Source organism: Salminus brasiliensis, chromosome 25 (genome assembly GCF_030463535.1).
Source record: "Salminus brasiliensis chromosome 25, fSalBra1.hap2, whole genome shotgun sequence".
Classification (NCBI taxonomy): domain Eukaryota; kingdom Metazoa; phylum Chordata; class Actinopteri; order Characiformes; family Bryconidae; genus Salminus; species Salminus brasiliensis.
Genome location: NC_132902.1, coordinates 7827794 through 7846464, shown reverse-complemented (window position 1 = coordinate 7846464; position 18671 = coordinate 7827794). Strand labels below are relative to the sequence as shown.

Below are 18671 nucleotides of genomic sequence, written 5' to 3'. Positions count from 1 at the left end.
CTTTGCTTTAAAAGCTATCTGTATCTATGAGTTTTCTCTACAGTAATATATTATTCATTGTATTTCCATCCACATTGCATTGGTTGTATGCTATGAGACATATAGTGAGTAGCAGTGGGTATCAGAAATGTGCGTCTGATGTTTATAAGACCAAGGCTTAAGTGATCAGGGCACTGCTGAGATTGGTGAAAAAAGCAGGCAATTCTGTAAGCCTGTCATTTTCTTTTCAGGGGAGAAGGAGAGAAACACCAACATGGAGAAAATTACCACATGATCCATGCACAATTAATCTTCTCTGAATCAGGCTGATGTCTCTTTTAAGTATAAAAACACAAATATTCTAAATGGAAGACATAAATAGAAGCAAGTGTAACACTGTAAGTAGATATGGGCCCCTTTAAATGCGCCTGTCTTTCTCTAATGTCATGTTGGAGAATGATGTTGACTTTTTTGGCCTCATCATCAGGCACCATGTGGTATCCAGCTGACATAATCATGTCCATAATAAGGGGATTTGGGCTTTCAATCCTTTAATAGTTCAAATTCAGTTAAATGTCTTATATTCTGTATACCTATTATATTAATGGTTGTAGAAATGAAAGTTGTTCTTTAGGCTTTAGTTCATTTGAACCCCAAAGAAGACCATTACTTATCACAATTCCTTTTAATTCCACTTGAATTCATGTTGTTTTAGTTAGGTAAGTATGATGTAGTTCATCATTTTTTCCCTGTCAAAAAGGAATGAGATACTTTCTCTCTTTTTACTCTAACCACAGGTGTCTCTTTCACAGAGGTGTACTTATGCTGCGCGTTGCATAACTCTCAGCCATTATTATATAACAAGAGGACCTGAGGGGAAGCAGGGAGAACTGGTCTGGACAGACAGGGTGATAAGCTACCCCTCTGGACACAGGATGACACGAGGCCTGTTCTGATCCAAATAAAACAAAGCTTACCTACTGTCCTCCACTTACGCTGTGCAAACTCACTTGACAGGTTTACTCATTAAAACAGTGCAAGCTCATGGCTTCATTTGTTCAACTGAATATGATGCTGTAACGTTAAGTCACAAGTTTTTCGTATTTCTTATTCATGCAGACTTTGGGAGGAGCGAGATCTGTAAATTAGTTTAGATTATGAGTAGCAGTAATAAAGTCATACACAATCAATGGTTATACACTGATGCAGTCATTCATGCGCTTTGCTTTAAAAGCTATCTGTATCTATGAGTTTTCTCTACAGTAATATATTATTCATTGTATTTCCACCCACATTGCATTTCAGGCACAATATTATCACTGTGAATGAAAATATGAATTCATTTGTATCAACTTGTATAACACCAGTATTAATATTGTAAATGGCTTGTTTCAAACATTAATGAACAGATAGAAATCCTTGGTTTTGCCACTTTATTCAGAAACAGCCTGGGTGCTGATGGAAACCTACTGATCAGCTGTATAACAACACTACAGATAACATTTCATATACCCCAATAATACCATGAGAATAACACACTCAGTCTGACTCAGTCATTATGGCTGTAGTCACACTACCCACCCAGAGACAGTGAGGCCAATAATGCTGTGTTGGACTTTCAGCCACATATGACTTTTGCATTGTTGAGGATTGAACCTGTGAACCTGTAAACACTTGTCAGTATGTGCCACTTCGGGACCCCATTATAATTAATAAATAATTTGTTTTGTATGTAAGAACGTTGAAAATATAGATTTAAGCAGGTAACCAAATGCTTGAGACTACCTCTATCTGAATTCCATGTGTCCACAAAGCATCCAAAACATATATAGAAAACATATGCTGACACATTTTTTTAAAACATTTTTAGGCAGATTCATTTTTACTTCCAGCTTTTACCATTTCAAAACAACAAAAAAGGATAAGAGCATGTAAAAAAACATTTGCATACATGGTAACCCCTCAAACACTCAGTATTCCAGCTTATAAAACCTTTTTGTAGCCGGCTAAGGTTTTTCTGCTTCTAATTCGAGATTTCTAGGCTTTTAGGTCTGTACACGCTGTTTGTCCAAATTTCATTCATTTATTTAATGATGTTCAGGCCAGAAGACAGTGAGGGCCATGGCAAAACTCTCACCGTATGCCTCTTGAGGATGTCCATTGTGAATTCTGAGGTGTGTTTAAGAACATTACCTGCTCTAGAAGCCATCCTCTTTTCATTATCTGCTTGTGTTCTGTTCATAAAATTCTACACCCTTATTTCTTCGACCCTACTTTTCCAGCTAGCATTTACAAGATTTATAGCGTTCTAAGAACATTCAGCAATGTTTTTAAGACATTCCAGGAAGGTTAGCCTGTTAACATGTGATGTAATAATAGTTTGTATTTCTCACTTAACATTTCCAGTTAGACAAACACTAACATTATAAAAACATCTGAAGTAACTTTATAAATACTGAAATACAACAAATAAAACAGTGCAATAAAAACATTAGTGAAACTGATATATAATCAAACGGATAAATGTTTATATCATATGAATGTGTAATAAAATGTTTTCCAAACACAATAATTGCAGCATTTATTTAAACATAAAATACAGAATTTACATTGATAATAAAAAAAAAGTTTCAACATTATTTTTTGAAATATGTCTACCAAAAATAAGCCTGTATTTAATTGTGAGAATAAACAAATAAGCATTTCAAAAACATCCAGAAAACTTGACAAACTGAACTATATATTTCTTCAGAAAAAAAAACATCTTAACTACATGCTATTAAAATGTATTAGCCTTGGTTAGATGTTCCTTTAAAAACCTTTTTTTTGAGGTGGTGACACTTCAATGAAGGGTATATTTGTGCAGTTGTCACTGCACAGTAGAACAGTGCACCACCAATATAGAGTTTGCTCAATCTTCCTGAAGGTCTTCCTGAAGGCATTCATACTGAGGTTTTGATCAGCCTTTCTAGCAATCTTACAAGCAATTCTCACAAAAATATTTCTTGATCTTCCAGACTTCCACTTGGCCTCCTCAGATCCAGTTAACTGCTAGCTGAAGACACCATGCATCTTCTTATAACTTTTTCCTGTTTGTGGGTATCAATTATTAATTTTGAGAGTGCTAAGCAGCTTAGAGGTGCCCATGATGATGATAACCATCAGGAGTATGCAAAGTCTTGCATTGTGCCCCTTTTATTTTTTCAGTCCAAAACTGTAACCTTTTTATTTAGTTTTAAAGACAATGTTAGTGTTTCATCTTTTACTGATTTTGCCTTTTATAGGGTTAGAAATCTTGACTAGGGGTATCAAACTTTTGCATGTCACTGTACATGGGTATGTACATGTTTAATGACCCTGGAAGCAGTTTTTAATTGATTAAAGGGGACAAAATAACATCTCTGAATGTAACACCAATGACACATTAGATAAGCCAAGGTTAATGGACATGGAGAAGAGAAGAGCAGATGGATGCTGATTCGAGGTTGGGCCAACAAGTGGAAGACCATTCCCCTAAACTCTGCAAAGTTACTTTGCCGCGGCCTGCCCACCACCTGGTATTGTCTGGTTTGGACAGCCTGTTGAATATTCTCCTCACAGCTTGTTAACCATCCTGTGATGTGTGTGTGAGTTCATGTATGTGTGTTTATGAGCGGAGGATGGACGGAAGCAGGGCTTCACATGGCTGTAAAAGCCCTGGGGACAGGAGTTAGTGAGTGCACGTTAAATCAGCCAGGTGTGAGCGTTACTATGACAACTACACCACTGGAAGAAGGGGGGTAAGAGAGAAAGAGAGATAGAGAGACATACAGAGAGAGATGGTAAAGAGGCAAATGGGGGTTCGGCGGAAGAGTGTGTGCTCTTTGACGTCAGTCAAGCGCTTGATTCTGATAGATAGGGTCTGCCAAGTTTTGAAATTGTGAGCACAGAGGCCTGCCAATAACATGGCAAAGTTAACATTAACTGGAGTGTGCAGCAGGTTAAATAACAGTGCTTTCAGTTCACTGATTCATGTAGACACTACAGCTGTTTTAGCAAAGTATGATTGCATTCTAAAGATTGTTCAGATGTTAGGAAAGGTCTTGCCCATTTCAAAAATTACAACTTGGCTAGCCCAAAAGGCCCACTATCAATTGCCCCCTTTTTTTTTTTAGCACTACATAGAACTATTTTTGCTAAAAGCAATACAATACCTTTTGTCACAGCATTCTGATCAAAGATAATAGATAAACAGAAATTGTCTTTTGAATAATTTGACACAAGGATTTGGTCAAGGACATGAACTAACAATTTGATTTCAGGTTGACTTTAAGCCACGATCACAGGAACTTTAGCAGCAACATTTGTAAAAGAAAAATTCCAATTCACTCCAACTAGAATTTACCACAACGTTTTGTTCTGCAGACTTAAGAAATGTATTTGGGTAAAAACGTATCGTAAAGCTTAATTTGTGTCTTTACCAATAGTGCTACTTTGGTTTTTAACCTTAATGTTTAGCTACTGAAAGCAGCTAAAGTGCTACTGCAATGGCTGTGTTAACCTCTGAGGGGGCAGCCCTTCATATAGCTGTGCAGAAGCTCCGAAATGGAGGCTGTGTCTAAGTACAACCTTTTACGCATTTCTTCAACATTGGTTATAAACACCAAAAAGAGAGACTGTATGGTTTGCAGACAGTTTGGAGACTGTACTACTGTGTATACTCTTTTGAACTGCTAACTGCTAGGTGAGTGCCTTGGCTAAGTAAAGGTACTGCCCCCAACCATGGCAGTTATTTACACTATTTGGCTACAACAGTAATATTAACATATATATTAACTGGATTTTTGTTATTTATGATGTTAACTAGCTTGCTAACTACACTAACATGGAAATTATATGTGTAAAGCCTTGTGAACTGCAAATGTCTAGCATGACTGTTTAGCAAGGCTTCAGTGGACAAAGTCCACATTGATGCAGACTCACCAGTGGCCTCCTCCAAAATTCTTTGGGGACAGCCTGCCAGTTCCCATTTTTGTTGTACTACATATCCAAGCACACCTGAGGCAGGCAGTTACCTGGCTTAGATGTGTCAGGAGCTAGAATCCAACAAATAGTACACAAGGCCAGCAGTATCTTTAAAGGGAAGATATGTACATTGGGTCTGTATGTCTCTGCAGAACCCCAGATGACTGGCTACACCACAAACATTAGTATGCAACTGTTGCAGCTTACCCCATAGCCTGGGTGTATTGCAGTAAATGGAGAAGTTAGTTGTTACAATCGCCGTTGCATGTACAGTTATTTCACTACAGGTTTTTGAGCCAAATAAGCTTTTCAACATTCAAAAATGCTTGCATCTGCTTTAAAGTAGGTCTTCTATCCCACAAAGATATGATAAGTGACCAACAGACCATGTCGGTTTTATTTTTGACAACTAGAAAGAACAAATATTAGCATGAGACAGGTTAAATATATTGTATTTACTTACGATTTACTGTACGTTTATGATGAATCTGTGCCTGAAAACTAAACAGTCGACTTCTCTGAATGTATGCCAGCTCCCCCTTTGCATTCTCTACAAGCTTAAATAGGTGTGCTATGGTACAGCCAGTAGGAGGATGTCTGAAATCGTATAGGAATAAATTATCTTATACCCACAGCATGGTGATCACAAACATTTATGATGAAAAAACATACTTTATATGGTACAAAAACAAGGGGCTTGAGGGACTTGTAACCCACTATCTGGAAGGCCACACCTACTGCATTGTAAGAAAAAAAATAATGTTTAGCTCCTAATGCTCACAATGAGGTTTAGCTCACATATGTCAATTGAATGGTCAGGAATGTCCAAAAACACTTTTCCAATGTTTGCCTTAAAAACCTGGACACAATGCATGCTGGAATACCTTTGGATCAGGACAACTAGGTCTCACAAAGACTTTTTCTTGATTTTACATATTTTTTCTTGACGATATATAAATGACATGTATTATTATTATATTTTTGGAAATTGGGCCCAAAATGGAATACATTTTAATGTACATACAAAACCATAGTAGAAGTGTTTACATATGACTTTACACAGACTACCCGTTCAAAATGTTGATGGGGCGTAGTTTACCATGTGTTGCGCCTATTCACATTACTTCCTTTTGCACACATTTCTTGTAATACTACAAAACTGCACTGTAGCCTACAGCTTGTTTCTGGTTTCAGCTGGTTTAGTGTTGTAAGCACAGGTGAGAGGCTAATGTTCTACCCATTGTATCTGTGGTACTCACAAGGACATTTATGGGGATGCAAAGGTTTGATGATTGTCTCTGACAACCACAGCAGTGCTAAGCATCAGTTCCAATTCACAGACAAATCCTGGACGGCCACGGCCTTACCCAGGTTTGTGTCAACTTATCTGGTTGAATCAGATGTGTCAGAGCAAGAAAAGCATTCAGGTGTGGAGCCCTTAAGGACTCGGGGTGTCTCGGGACTCGAGAACCTCTTTTTTCCACTGTCAGGTGGCATAATAACTCTTGTAATTCATCTCTGCTTTGTTTTGTGATTACATAACTCATGGGAGCTATCTTTCTTTTAAGGAATGAAACTGGACAGCATGTGTGTGTGTGTGTTTGACAGTAGTAACTAAATAAAAGCAGCAGTCTGTTTCCTCATATCGCATATCTTCTTGCAGCTCTTACAATGAAACCAGCATGAAAGCTGCTGTCCGCCGCCTCTTTCAGCATGTTCTGATGATTTCTGATTCAGTCAGTGAAAGGATGACTCATCTCTCCATTTTAAATGGTGAGCCAGGAATTCACGAAGCGAACTGAATCAGTTGATTCAGTGTTTGTAACCAGCCTCACTGACACTGCGTTCAGGGCCTATTTCAGTCCCCCGAGCGTCTGAAACCTTATTACGGTATTACACAACAGTAGAATTGTAATAATGAGGAAATATGTCAGTGGATACGCATTCAGAGAGGCGTTCCCATGCCCTATTGTGTGGGAAGTTATGTGAGCATTGAGCTAAGGTTGCAGTTAACACAGGTTTAAAAAGCAGCAACAGGGTCACACCTGGATTGTACGTGTGTTAAGGCTGGTGTGTAATATAATGCGGCCAAGGTCCCTGTAATCTGGGCCACCGGAGAACAGAGCAGAAATGACCAGACGCCACAACAGAAGCCATTAGGATGTCTAGAAGAGGAACATTGTTTGAAAACTTCAGTTTCTTGAAGTTTAACAAGCGGCGGACACAGACGTCCCTCACTGAGGTTGTCTTCAAGTTTAACAAAGATAGGGTGTCCATATGAGGGCCAGGCAGTGCATCCAGTTTTACATTTACATTGTGAGCACAGCAGAAACAACAAAACTACTACTGCCACTAGAGTTGCACAGTAATGAAGGTTCAATCATTTTCTTTAATACTGCAAAGTGGGAAACAATTCAGTGGGTTATAGTTGACATTGTATTAGCTTTTTTTTTTAACATTTTTTTTGCATTGAAAATTAATAATTAATAATGTAATAGAATATTAGACATGAAAATTAAAGCTGTACAATATTTTCTCAGTCCAACAAATATCTGGTGTTCGGATAATGTGTGATTTTACTGTTTTGTATTAAGTATTGTGAAATAATGAAAAAAACACTTTTACTGAGAAAACAAATTGTCATATAACTTTTTGAGGATATTTGGAAGGAGCTGTGCTGCTATTGGTGAGCCTATTAATTTAATTTAAACTGTTGGCTTATAAGGAACACAAGTGGGCCTGTATAAGCTGCATGTGGCCCATTTATGCCCTAATAATTGTTTGTAATGATAAAATAATTTATGTTAAAATTAAGATTAACGTTACAATTCATTATAAGACATAATCATTAAACATCTGAAAATCCATATGTAATGTATGTTTACTTTGATTTTTGGTGGGCTGGTTAGGGGCTTTTCTACCTATAGATCTGTCCACAACGCCAGGGTTTGATCAGACTTGGGTCCAATGTAGAATCTATCAGAGACAAAAACCACTGATGAATCGAAATACTGTGGAATTATCGCCGCACTGGGGCTCATATAAAGTACCACTGCCTCTTTAAGTGGGCGTGGACAGAACGCGACAGAGAGGCGGTGCTTATTCGAATATTCATGAGCCTGCTCGCTCCTCGGAGTCGCTGATGAATGAAGCAGATTGAGGAGCGTGTAGCTTTAATTCAGTCAAAGCGATTTCTGCAGAGTGTGAGCCAGCAGGCTGCTGCGGTCCCACACACGCACACACACACACCCGCGCTCTCTGATGAAGGCGACAGCACAGGTCAGACTAGCTTAGGCGGCTTAGACGACTCACCGAGACATTCAGGCTGCAGTTTCAGATCACATCTCACTCGTAGATTTTGGTGTCCGGCGCACAAGTCGAGGTATCTGACAGTCTTCGAGACGAACTCGATTCATCACCAATATGGACACCATATTGGACAGTTTCGCCTCGGACAAACTTTTCCCCAATTCCAACCTGTTGGACCTGGAGGACCTGAACGAGAGCGATTTCCTTACCAATGTGGTACGTGGAGACCTTCACTTTGTTTTCCATTCATTTTTTTTATTATAATAATACAGTTACAGGAAAGGGTTGTCATGGTGTGTTATCCTCTGTGTGAAACAGCTGGTGTCTGTCTGAATGCTTACTTTCTAGCAGTTTCAGGAGAGAATGGTGTTTTCATGCTTAGGTTGCAAGGCGTTTTCTGTTTGCATGTGTAGGACTGCGTGTGTTTTCTGTCATATCTAAACGCTGGTCTTATTAAGCCCTAAACGGACCAATAGGACTGTAAACACAGAAACTACCCCCTCACACACACACACACATCATGCATGCACCCTGATTCACTCGTCACACTTAGGTATACTCTTGTGTTTATCTGAGGAATTTGGTGCAAATGAAATCCAAACACGGCCAGGACTTTCTCCAGCTGTGAAGTTTGCTCAGCTGTGTGAGCACAAGCAGAAGCGAAAGGGGCGGAGTAACCGAGTTCAGGGCACGCCCACAAAACACGCCCCCATCCTGCTTCTTGCATCCGGCTGATGAGGCTTCTATTTAACCAGACAGCAGGTTGCTTCTCTGTGTTGGGGGTTCAAAGAAATCAAAGACAGTGACAGTGATCTGATGTTCGTGCTGAGAAGCTTTCAGTTGAAGCTTTTTTTATTATTGTTATTGAAGATTATATATATATATATATATATATATATATATATATATATATATATATATATATATATATATATATTTATATATATATAAAAATAAAAAACAATATACTGATTATATGAAATTTAGTTAAGTTGAATGTCCAGAATTGGTCTAATGAATTCTAAAAACACAGCATGAACCTCAGCAGAGGATCCGAACACATATCTCCCATCCGTTTCTCTTTCTCTGTCTCTTTACTTCTCCACGTGTCTTTCTGTCCCATATTTGAAGGACTGAAGGTCTCCATCACCAGCAGATACCACACAGGTATCCAGCTGGGTTCTGTTACCAGGCTGGATGTTATTATAAAGTCTGGAATGGTAGAAACTGGAGCAGTGCAGGGGAGTCTGGGTTTATATGAGCAATGGAGAAGTTTAGTGACACCATGCCATCTGCATGGGATCCATTAGGAGCCCCCCATGTCTCCACTTGCACCGTGACTCAGTCTCTCCTGTGGCAGCAGCTTTAAACTCATGCAGGCCTGAGACACATGCAGAAGATCTTTCAGCCCCAACACCCCTCATGCCGCAGACGGAAATGTTGCTGAGGCAGCCAGACGAGAGCAGACAAGCTTTGTTTAGGCTACAATCTTTATTTCAGTAAGGAAAGTTTCATCTCATGGATGGGTTCTTAGATCCTGAGTAGTCTGATTAGACTCTACCAGATTTAAAATGGAATTCAATCCAGTGGACAGAAGTACTTCAGTGAAACGGAACGTGAACCATTGCGCTACAATTTTGCTCTGTGTTGGACATGAGTGTGAAGTGAGGTGGCCCTCTGTAAAATCTTAATGCTTATGAGTAGGTCATGGTGGGTTAGGGTTTACCTGGATGTGTGTGTTTAAGGTTTGCTCCATTTGGCTGGTGCTTAGCAGCAGCTGAGCACTGGAGCCCTTTAAAGGCCACAGGGCTCTGATGCTGGGAGAAAGAGGGAGAGAGGAAGACAGAGACAGGAGAGAGACAAGAGGGGGAAAGAAAGAGAGAGAGAGAGAGAGAGAGAGAGAGAGAGAGAGAGAGAGAATAGCAGCCCATATGCAAGCGAGTGTGTGAGATTCTTGCCCTGACAGGTTCAATGAATGACTGACTTTGTTCCCTCAGGGAGGAAGCAGCTCTCAGTAACCCCATTCCACACACACACACACACACACACACACACACAAACCCCACACCCTCCAGGACGTATAATAGACTGCATTTGTTTTACTCTGCCATTATGGGGTATAAGTGTAGGTGGGTCATTTCAGAGATTTATTTATAACCCGGAATTTCTCCACACTGTGGTTGTGTGCGTCTGAGTGTGTGTGTGTGCAGATCCTGAGTTTAGAGTAATTGCATGGCTTGTGTTTATGGATGGAAGTCATAGCCTACTGTGTATGAGATCCCACAGGACTGCACTGAACTCAACTCAGAGATGCTGTCTGCAGTTTACAGAGCCTTGTTATTCTTTTGGGCTAATGTGTTATTTATTAGGTGGAGGGCTTTGCTGCTGTCATTCACCATTCACTCCTATTCTTTTAGTTTATAATGCAGCTCTCTTTCAGCCTAGACATATAAACTGAGGGTTGGAGGGAATGAATCACAGCACACATCCAGCACCCAGGGTACAGCTGTCCCTCTGCCTGCATCCTTTACTTTTGGAGTGGAGCATTTTGAAATGGAGAGAGACGACAGGATGGTAAAGGACGGTATAAAAATAACCGCAACCATATCCTTAATGAGATATTCATTAGGACTATGCATTTTACCACCAACTCGTTGTAAACTCATTGTGCTTCTCAAGGCTGTCACATAATGGAGACCTGTTGCCAGAATGATCTTCTCTTTGTTCTGGTGATGGCGGATAATGATTATATTTTGCAAAGCACCTTCTGCTAAATAGAATAGATGGCATATACAGGTTGGGCCTGTCTCACCTGTCCTAAACTGTACTGCAGCATCACTAGGTGTGTTCCTGATGTTTTAGGACAGGTCCTTCTACCACATAATGCTATTGAAGGGCAAGGCTTGGAGGTGTGACAGCATTTTCATGTTGTCAGTCTAGGAACACCTTGTATCTCTCTTAAAACAATAGGTTATGGTTTTGGTTATGTTGGTTTTTGTATTAATCCTGGAGCTGTTTCTACCTTTTAGCGTACATGTACATCTCTTTTAACAGTAGTTCTATGTTGAAAATCAATTTTTACAAGCAAATACAAACAAGCAAGTATGATCGTATGAATAAATCTCACCTTTTCTGGTATTCTGATGGAAATAAGGATCTGAATTCTGAGTGAATGAAGCACATTCTGACACTACAGCTGTGACACAGTCTTTTCTGTTGCATTCATGTTTGACTTAATCAAAGATTAGAACAATGATTCTCATTTTCATATCACCACTTATTTAAATTGTATGATATTCTATGATATACTGTCAGTCATCAGCCCAAGGCTATAATAGAACATTTACATTCTTTGAAGCTTTTGCAAACTTAAAGGACCTTTATAGCTGTGCAACTTATTCTCTTTTAATAACTATTCACTGAAAGGTTTTGTTAGGGAACCAAATGTAGTTTTTCTTTGGTATTGCTTGAAATAACCCTATTTTGCATCTTTAATTTTAGGAGTGTAGTAAATAGCATTGCACTGGAGCTGCTTTTCATTGAGAAAAGAAAATTGAAACCATATTACTCTGCCAGGAATACTCAACCAACAAGTGTAACAGGTCAAGAGCTGGTATAAAATGCAAATCTGTCAGGTGCAGAGAACTTTCTTTACGATGGGAATTTGTAGGTTTGTCAGATAAAACATTAAGGGATTAGATGGAGAATGCTGGTCTTGGAGCAATAGTGAGGGCCTAGAGGATCAGGGAGTGACACGGATAATGATGAGGGGAAAGGAATGGAGGCAGAGAGGATTGTCTGGATGGAAGGAGAGAGGGGGGTGAGGAGAAGAAGAAGAAGAAGAAGTGCATTCTTTTGCTCCAGACTGCAGTGAGAACCTCTGAGAGAGAGAGAGAAAGAGAGCTCTAGAATAGTTAGATTGTTTCCAATATACACAGAGAGGGAGAGAGCACTCAGCATTATTTTCAGACAGAAATAACATATTGAGCTGAAATTTTTAAATGTAAACATATAGGCATGGTACTATGATGAAAAATGTGATGCCTCAAACACTGTCAGATTCTACAGCATGGCCCCTTAAATCCATTCATTCTCCCACTATGAGGCTGGTTTTGACATGAGTGTTATTGGCCATCAGTCTGATCTCGTTTAGGGGCAGGGACTCCATGATGGATGACCCTCCAGTAGCTACACATGGTTTTCAGTAATTCAGGAGGAGCTATATTTTTTATTTTTAAAATAAACCATATGCTTTATGATAAACAAATGTAAATAAAATGTTACTGTTCAATTCTCTTTATGCAGATCACTGGCTCTGGCTAGGTTTCATGTATGCCTCCCATTAGCTCTCCGTAGGCATTGAGATAATTATAATGGCTAATGCATAGACCAATTTAGTCATCGGTTGAAAGTAAACGTGTTTTGCTGGTAATAAACAGCCGCACACCCAGCAGGCTGTCCTGCCGTTAATAGAACCGGTGATGTGACCTCAGCGCTGGCGTCAGTTCTGTCCCCTCCGCAATTCTTCCATGACGTTGCCATGGATTTTACTCTCGAAAGGTTAAATATGCATATAGCTGTACTCCTGCCCTGCCGCTCATGCTCCACAACATCAGTGACAACAATAAAGGTGCGAAGAGTTCACACACACACACACACACACACACACACACACACACACACACACACACACACACCCCTCTAAATAAGTCAGCGTGTTTGGCTACGTCATGGTTGGGTGTGTTAATTCTGGTTTTAAAACTCCAGTTGGACTCGACCTTTCATTTCATTCGTTGCCTTGGGCACTTTCTGAATCTGTGGATGTTTCGCATAGTTCTGCATGCATTTGTGAAATAGATTATAAGCAAGCACATGCTGAAGTCATTGCCTGGCCAGTAAAATGATCCAGTTACTGTTTTTGCACCTGCAGGAAAGCTGTGCACCTGCTCTTTTTAGAGAGGTCCATTTTGCAAAATGATGCGAAGGTGTGAAGTCTGAAAGTGCTTCGACACAAAACACTTTGCATAATTCCAGACCTCCTGCCCCAGAGTGATTGCTGATTTGATATGGCTGAAGTCTCAGCCATCCTCTATTGTAGTCTGCTATTTCAGTGCTGGGTTACGTAACATACCCTACTAATGGCTTTTTTTGGGGTGGGGTGGTGGACGCAGTGCTCGCAGGTAGATCTGAATTAAGATAAAGCAGCTCTACATGTCTCCAGCTCGTTTGGACAGATACAGTCAGTTACCCCCCCTGGACAAGCCTTTCTTTATTCATTCCTCTCCGATCTCTGCAGCTGCTTAAGTTTTAAGAGGAGAAATCAGCGTTCTGTCCTGACTCCTCCTGTCCCTGAGGCCCTGCCTTGAGGAGCTAGAGGTCACAAAGCTATGGCTAGCTCAGACGTGTCAGTGTGGTCCAAATAGGGATGGCATAGTAGGCTGTTAATGAGTTTACCCCCTCTCTACATCACATACTTATTTTTCCAGTTTAAGTGGGGGTAATGAATGTATGCCCTAAGCCCATACACAAGTAAAGGTACTTCATGGAAATAAAGCCTCAAGTAGAAGTAAAAGTAGCATAGCACTTGAGGAAAAGTAAAAAGGCATCTGATAAAAAAAATTCTATGGGTTCAATTGTCTATATTGTAACTTTATTTAGTACATCCAAGCATCTCTCAGCACAGAAGCTAAACTTTGTTAGACTTCATTCTTCTCTTTTTTTGGATGTTCTTGGTCTATAATTAAATGCCAGAGCTCCAAACGAATCATAAGGAAATACGAAGGAAAATACTAAGAATAGTAAAAATGCATCCAAATTTTAGCATATTTTTAGTCTATGTACCTGAGTAAATGAAGCCAGTTATGACCCACCTCTGGTCATGGAACACTGGTATACACTGAACCACATTCTTAAGGCATCATGGCAATGGTTATTTATTCAGGTTGTTTTTTATCTGTGTAATGAAGCATTAGTGCACTCAGACTAACATAGCAACCAACAGTATTAAATTTAAGTAATTTAGTATTAAATTTAAGTAATAAAGATGCTACAAAAGGTTCCTTGAACAATGCCATAGGAGAATCACTTTTGGTTCCATAAAGAACCATTTTTGTAAAAGAGATGTGATCTATAGTTTAAAGAACTCATTCAAAGGTCATCACACACACGTGTATGACAACTATGTTTCCTTATGAAAGCAAAAGTGGTTCTCCTATGGCATCACTCAAAGAACCATTTGTAGCACCTTTATTTTTTAAGAGTGTTGCAGGGGAACACCACCGCCCTCCCCCCCAGTAGACTATTGTTAGTTCCCTGCCCGACCAGGCACGTTTTGCCATACCAAGAAGAGTAGAAGAGTCTTTGGGTGGGACTCCTAACACTGCATTCACCTCTGTAACATGATTAGCATATGAATCTGAGATGTAATAGTGTACTCCGGCTAGTAGAGATATGTAGTGGTTTTTAGATCTGGGAGTTGATTGTGACTGTATTTTATGTAAAATGGCAAATTTGTGAGTACAAAAGTGGCTTACAATCAAACAACATAGCCAATGCTGAAAATGTACCCATTGCCACATACCTGGAGAGGACAGGTAGTGGTAATAAGCTTTGCACGTTGCTAACATCAAGTCATAATCTTAAACTGACATTGTGTGTCCATTAAGAAAAGTTGTGGTGGGGGCACTTTAAGTTAGTAGGGTCAAAATCTGTTGCCCTTTAGATCAGTAAAACTATGTATTGTTTATTTTATCAGGTCTTCATCCCTATTTCTTGATGTTTGGGCTAAGAATATTGCAGTGTGGACCTCTTAAAATCGACTCTTGTCACTTGGAATCTATATCCACCAGCCCTAGTGGTAGTGCAGTTTTGTCAATTGTAGTTAGCCCTGGGTTTAGCAGGCCCAATCTGTTTGAATCCCTCTGACTCAGGGCCTCTCAGCCAGACAGTTTGGAGGAAAAGTTGAAACTGGAGCACAGTGGTAGGATGGTGCAGGATTACAGCACACTGGGCTTGTGAGAATGAAGATTTGTTGAACTTTTAATTCAGTTAAACAACATTCCAGCTGCTCGATGAATGTGTTTAGCTCTGGGAATACACTAAGTAGCTTTTACTTTTCTAATTGCTGAAGCCATCGCCCTGCGCTGTGCTTTGTAAAAGCAATTATGGACACTTCAGTGATCTGGAGCTCTTGCTGTCATAATACGCAAATGCCTGCAGAAACAGACAGTTTCCTCTGTCAGCTGGACTGAATTCAGCTCCCCTCTGCTCTCAGTGCTGCACTGGAGAGCCTGTTAGACTCTCCCATGGCCTCAGTGCTGTCTCCAAGAGCCTATCAGGAATCACAGCTGCAGCCGTGTCTTGGCAAGTCTATCAGAATCCCAAAGTTTTGTTGACTGCGGATGTCCTGATCATGTTTTTTGCCCTCAATCCTGGTATGAGTCATTGACACCGACTCTCATTTTGTCATTATGGGGTCTTGATTTTGCCATGTTCACATTTAGTAGATGATCTAACATGAAAAAATGCCTACTCTGTTTTCACTCAGCTTTGAATGTGCAGCCACTCTTACGTGTGACATATTCCACAAAAGGCACCCAGCTGAAACTTTGCAAATATTATTAATTTAACATGTTTAAAAAGACATTTAAACCCTCTGTCAACTCCTAAAAATGCCTCACTGCTGCAGGTTGTGTCACTTTTTATCATCTCTCACAGTGGTGCACACTGAGAGCAATAAGGGCCTTAAAAACAGCCTTAAAACACCGGAACTCGACCAGGCTTGATTTAGCAGATACCGATCACTTCAAATATGCCTGGATTCGTGGATTGGCTTCCAGACCAACCTTGCAGATTGGATCAGTAATACCTAGTGACTTGCCCTCCTCATGGCTGTCTTTTCAAGCACTGTGTGGCTCTCAAACTGTGAGTAAACATAGTAGTCAGGTGCCATCGTTTGCAGAAGTGTGTCTGCAGTTTTCCTCGAGGTCATACACATACAAATCCCTGTTCTCCCATGCACACCAGCATTACCATACATAGAGTAGCTTGGCAATAAAAGCACTACTAATAAAAATGGTTGTTTTACATAATGGTGCATTCATTTGATACCTATTTAGTCTAAATTAAATGCAACAGAATGATAGAGGGAGCGTAAGAGGGGAAAACATCTGGCATGTACGTCCCAGGCATCAGCATCCTCACTTCCTCCCAACCTCTAGTAGATTAGTAGTTTCAGAAGCCTGTCTGAAATCACTTTGCACTCTTTATTTTCAGCATGAGATTTGGTGTACTGCACAATATTTGTATAAGCTACTAGTTTAAAGTGGGGGATGTGACTATAGCAATATGCTATTCTGAGTATAATCGATATAGTCCAGTACTTCTGCAACACTTAGAAACAGCATGTACAAAAGACAGATTTAGACCAACTATAGAGTGTCTGTAAACAACAACAGTAATGATGCACCAATCTTGATATTGTTTGTGCCCTGTTTATTTTAAAAAGCTGAAACTTTAAAACATTGAGTAAACTAAATGAAGACATGCAACACATTGTCAGTAGTTTTTTTTAAAGGAAAAAAAACAGTTGCATATTTAAGTGATTAAATGACAAACAAGACCTAATATATAAAAAAGTGAGCGGCAAGTGACACAATAAAAATTGGCCAACTGATTATGTGGAGTAGAAACTGACCATTTCCTAAATGGATAGTAAATACATAGTAGCAAGCAGCTGTTTAACTTTTATTATTATTATGGAACCAATTATTTCTTTAACAAATAATTCCTAAAATATTCCTAAAAGTCCTGGAATATTTGTTAAAATATTGTGATGTTATCTTTTTGCCATATTGTCCACATTTAGTTCATAGTGTGACTCTTTCCTATAAGAAGCTGCAGGCCTCAGTGGTTGCTGGGGGGGGAAGGGAATCAGCAGCCCATGACACCGTCTGCCTAACTGTTTCGCTGCCTAACTGTCTGCTGTGGTTGTGGTTCTCCTGCTCTGTGGCTGACTGCAGAACTAAAGAAAGACCTGGAGTTGGAATTAGAAAACCAGCAGCAGAGCAAAAGGAGGAGGAGAGTGTGTGAGTAAGAGAGAGAGAGAGAGAGAGAGAGAGAGAGAGAGAGACTAGGAGGTACAGCACCAGTTCAGAAGGGAGAGCCAGGACTCCAGAATGAATGGCTAGCACGAGCACTGACTAGGAAAAGCGGATTCTCTGCACAAACCTGCACTCACCTGTTGACTCCCCCCTCTGTGTCTATCTGCCTCATTGCTAATACGGCATTAATCTTAATGAGCGTGCCTCCATAATGATCAGTATCGCCCTCGGTGAACTGGAGCCCTGACAGCGAGACTGATTTCTCTCAGCTGGTCTGATCTCCCTCAGCTGGGCTTGCAGCCGTGCCAACAGTAATATGACTCTCAGAATGCGAGCTGCCTTTAAAAGCACAGATGTGCAGGTCTGGAATGAGGAGTGCGGAGGAAGAGGCAGAGAGAGTCAGTCACAGATTCTGCTAGCATTCCCACAAAGGAAAGAATGTGTCTGATTTTTGGGTCAAAGGCACCCAGCTAAACCCTTGGCTGACTGGAAACACTTTTGATGCTGAGAACACAAGCTCGTGTGGAGGGAAAAGTAGCCTAATTAAAAGACACTTACGGTATAAGTTACACCATATTCATCTCCTACACACGTCGTAGAACCTGGCACCTTATCCAAACACCCCCCAGGACCTCTACATCCAAGTTCGGCATATAAAAGGCTTCACTCTCCCTTTCTTCTCGCTTTTTTTCCCCTCTCAGCGAAACGACTTATTTACTCAGAGCACCACACTTAGTTCCTCCAGCACCAGAGGGTGGACATTTCCAGGCCCTGTTTAACTTGGCCGTCTCCCTTTCTTCCACTCAGGTTTCACGCTGTTATCTGTTCTTTTGTGTGCAGTGTGTGTGTTTTTTCAACGAGTGAGGGTTTTTTTTTTTTGGTTCTCACCCTATATTCATCTTTTCGCTTCTCCATGCGCGCCCTGCACTCCTTCTCCAAAAACACACACACAACATTAACGGCCGCCGCGATTGGCTGGAGCTCGGCACGTGTCGGAGGCGTGACCAGAGAAAGCCGGCGTAAGGAAAGTAGGGCAGTTGCGTGTGCGCATGCGCGCCACCGCTGCTTTCTATTTCCACTCGGTAAGAAAACGGCCACAGACGCTTTTTAAAAGTACCACAAAAATAAAATAAAAAATAAACCCACAAATGCTTTAAATTACATTAATTGTAGGGAAAGTTTGAAAACTGGTTCTGTTTAAGGGGAAAACAAAATGTTCGCTTTTAATAGTTTAATGACGGTCTAGAGGCTTCCCCGAACTGCAGTCAGGGCTAATTT

General features: G+C 40.3%; 1 protein-coding gene across 2 annotated transcripts in view; it reads left to right on the top strand.

Moving 5' to 3' along the window:
• Positions 1–8176: 8176 nt before the first annotated feature.
• The window catches only part of creb3l1 (cAMP responsive element binding protein 3-like 1), a 35441-nt gene continuing 24946 nt past the window's right edge, over positions 8177–18671 (top strand). For both annotated transcript variants that reach the window (XM_072671204.1, XM_072671205.1), the window contains exon 1: positions 8177–8508. In XM_072671204.1, the coding sequence (XP_072527305.1) occupies positions 8407–8508 (102 nt within the window). In that variant the 5' untranslated portion in view covers positions 8177–8406. The remainder of the gene's footprint in view (positions 8509–18671) is intronic.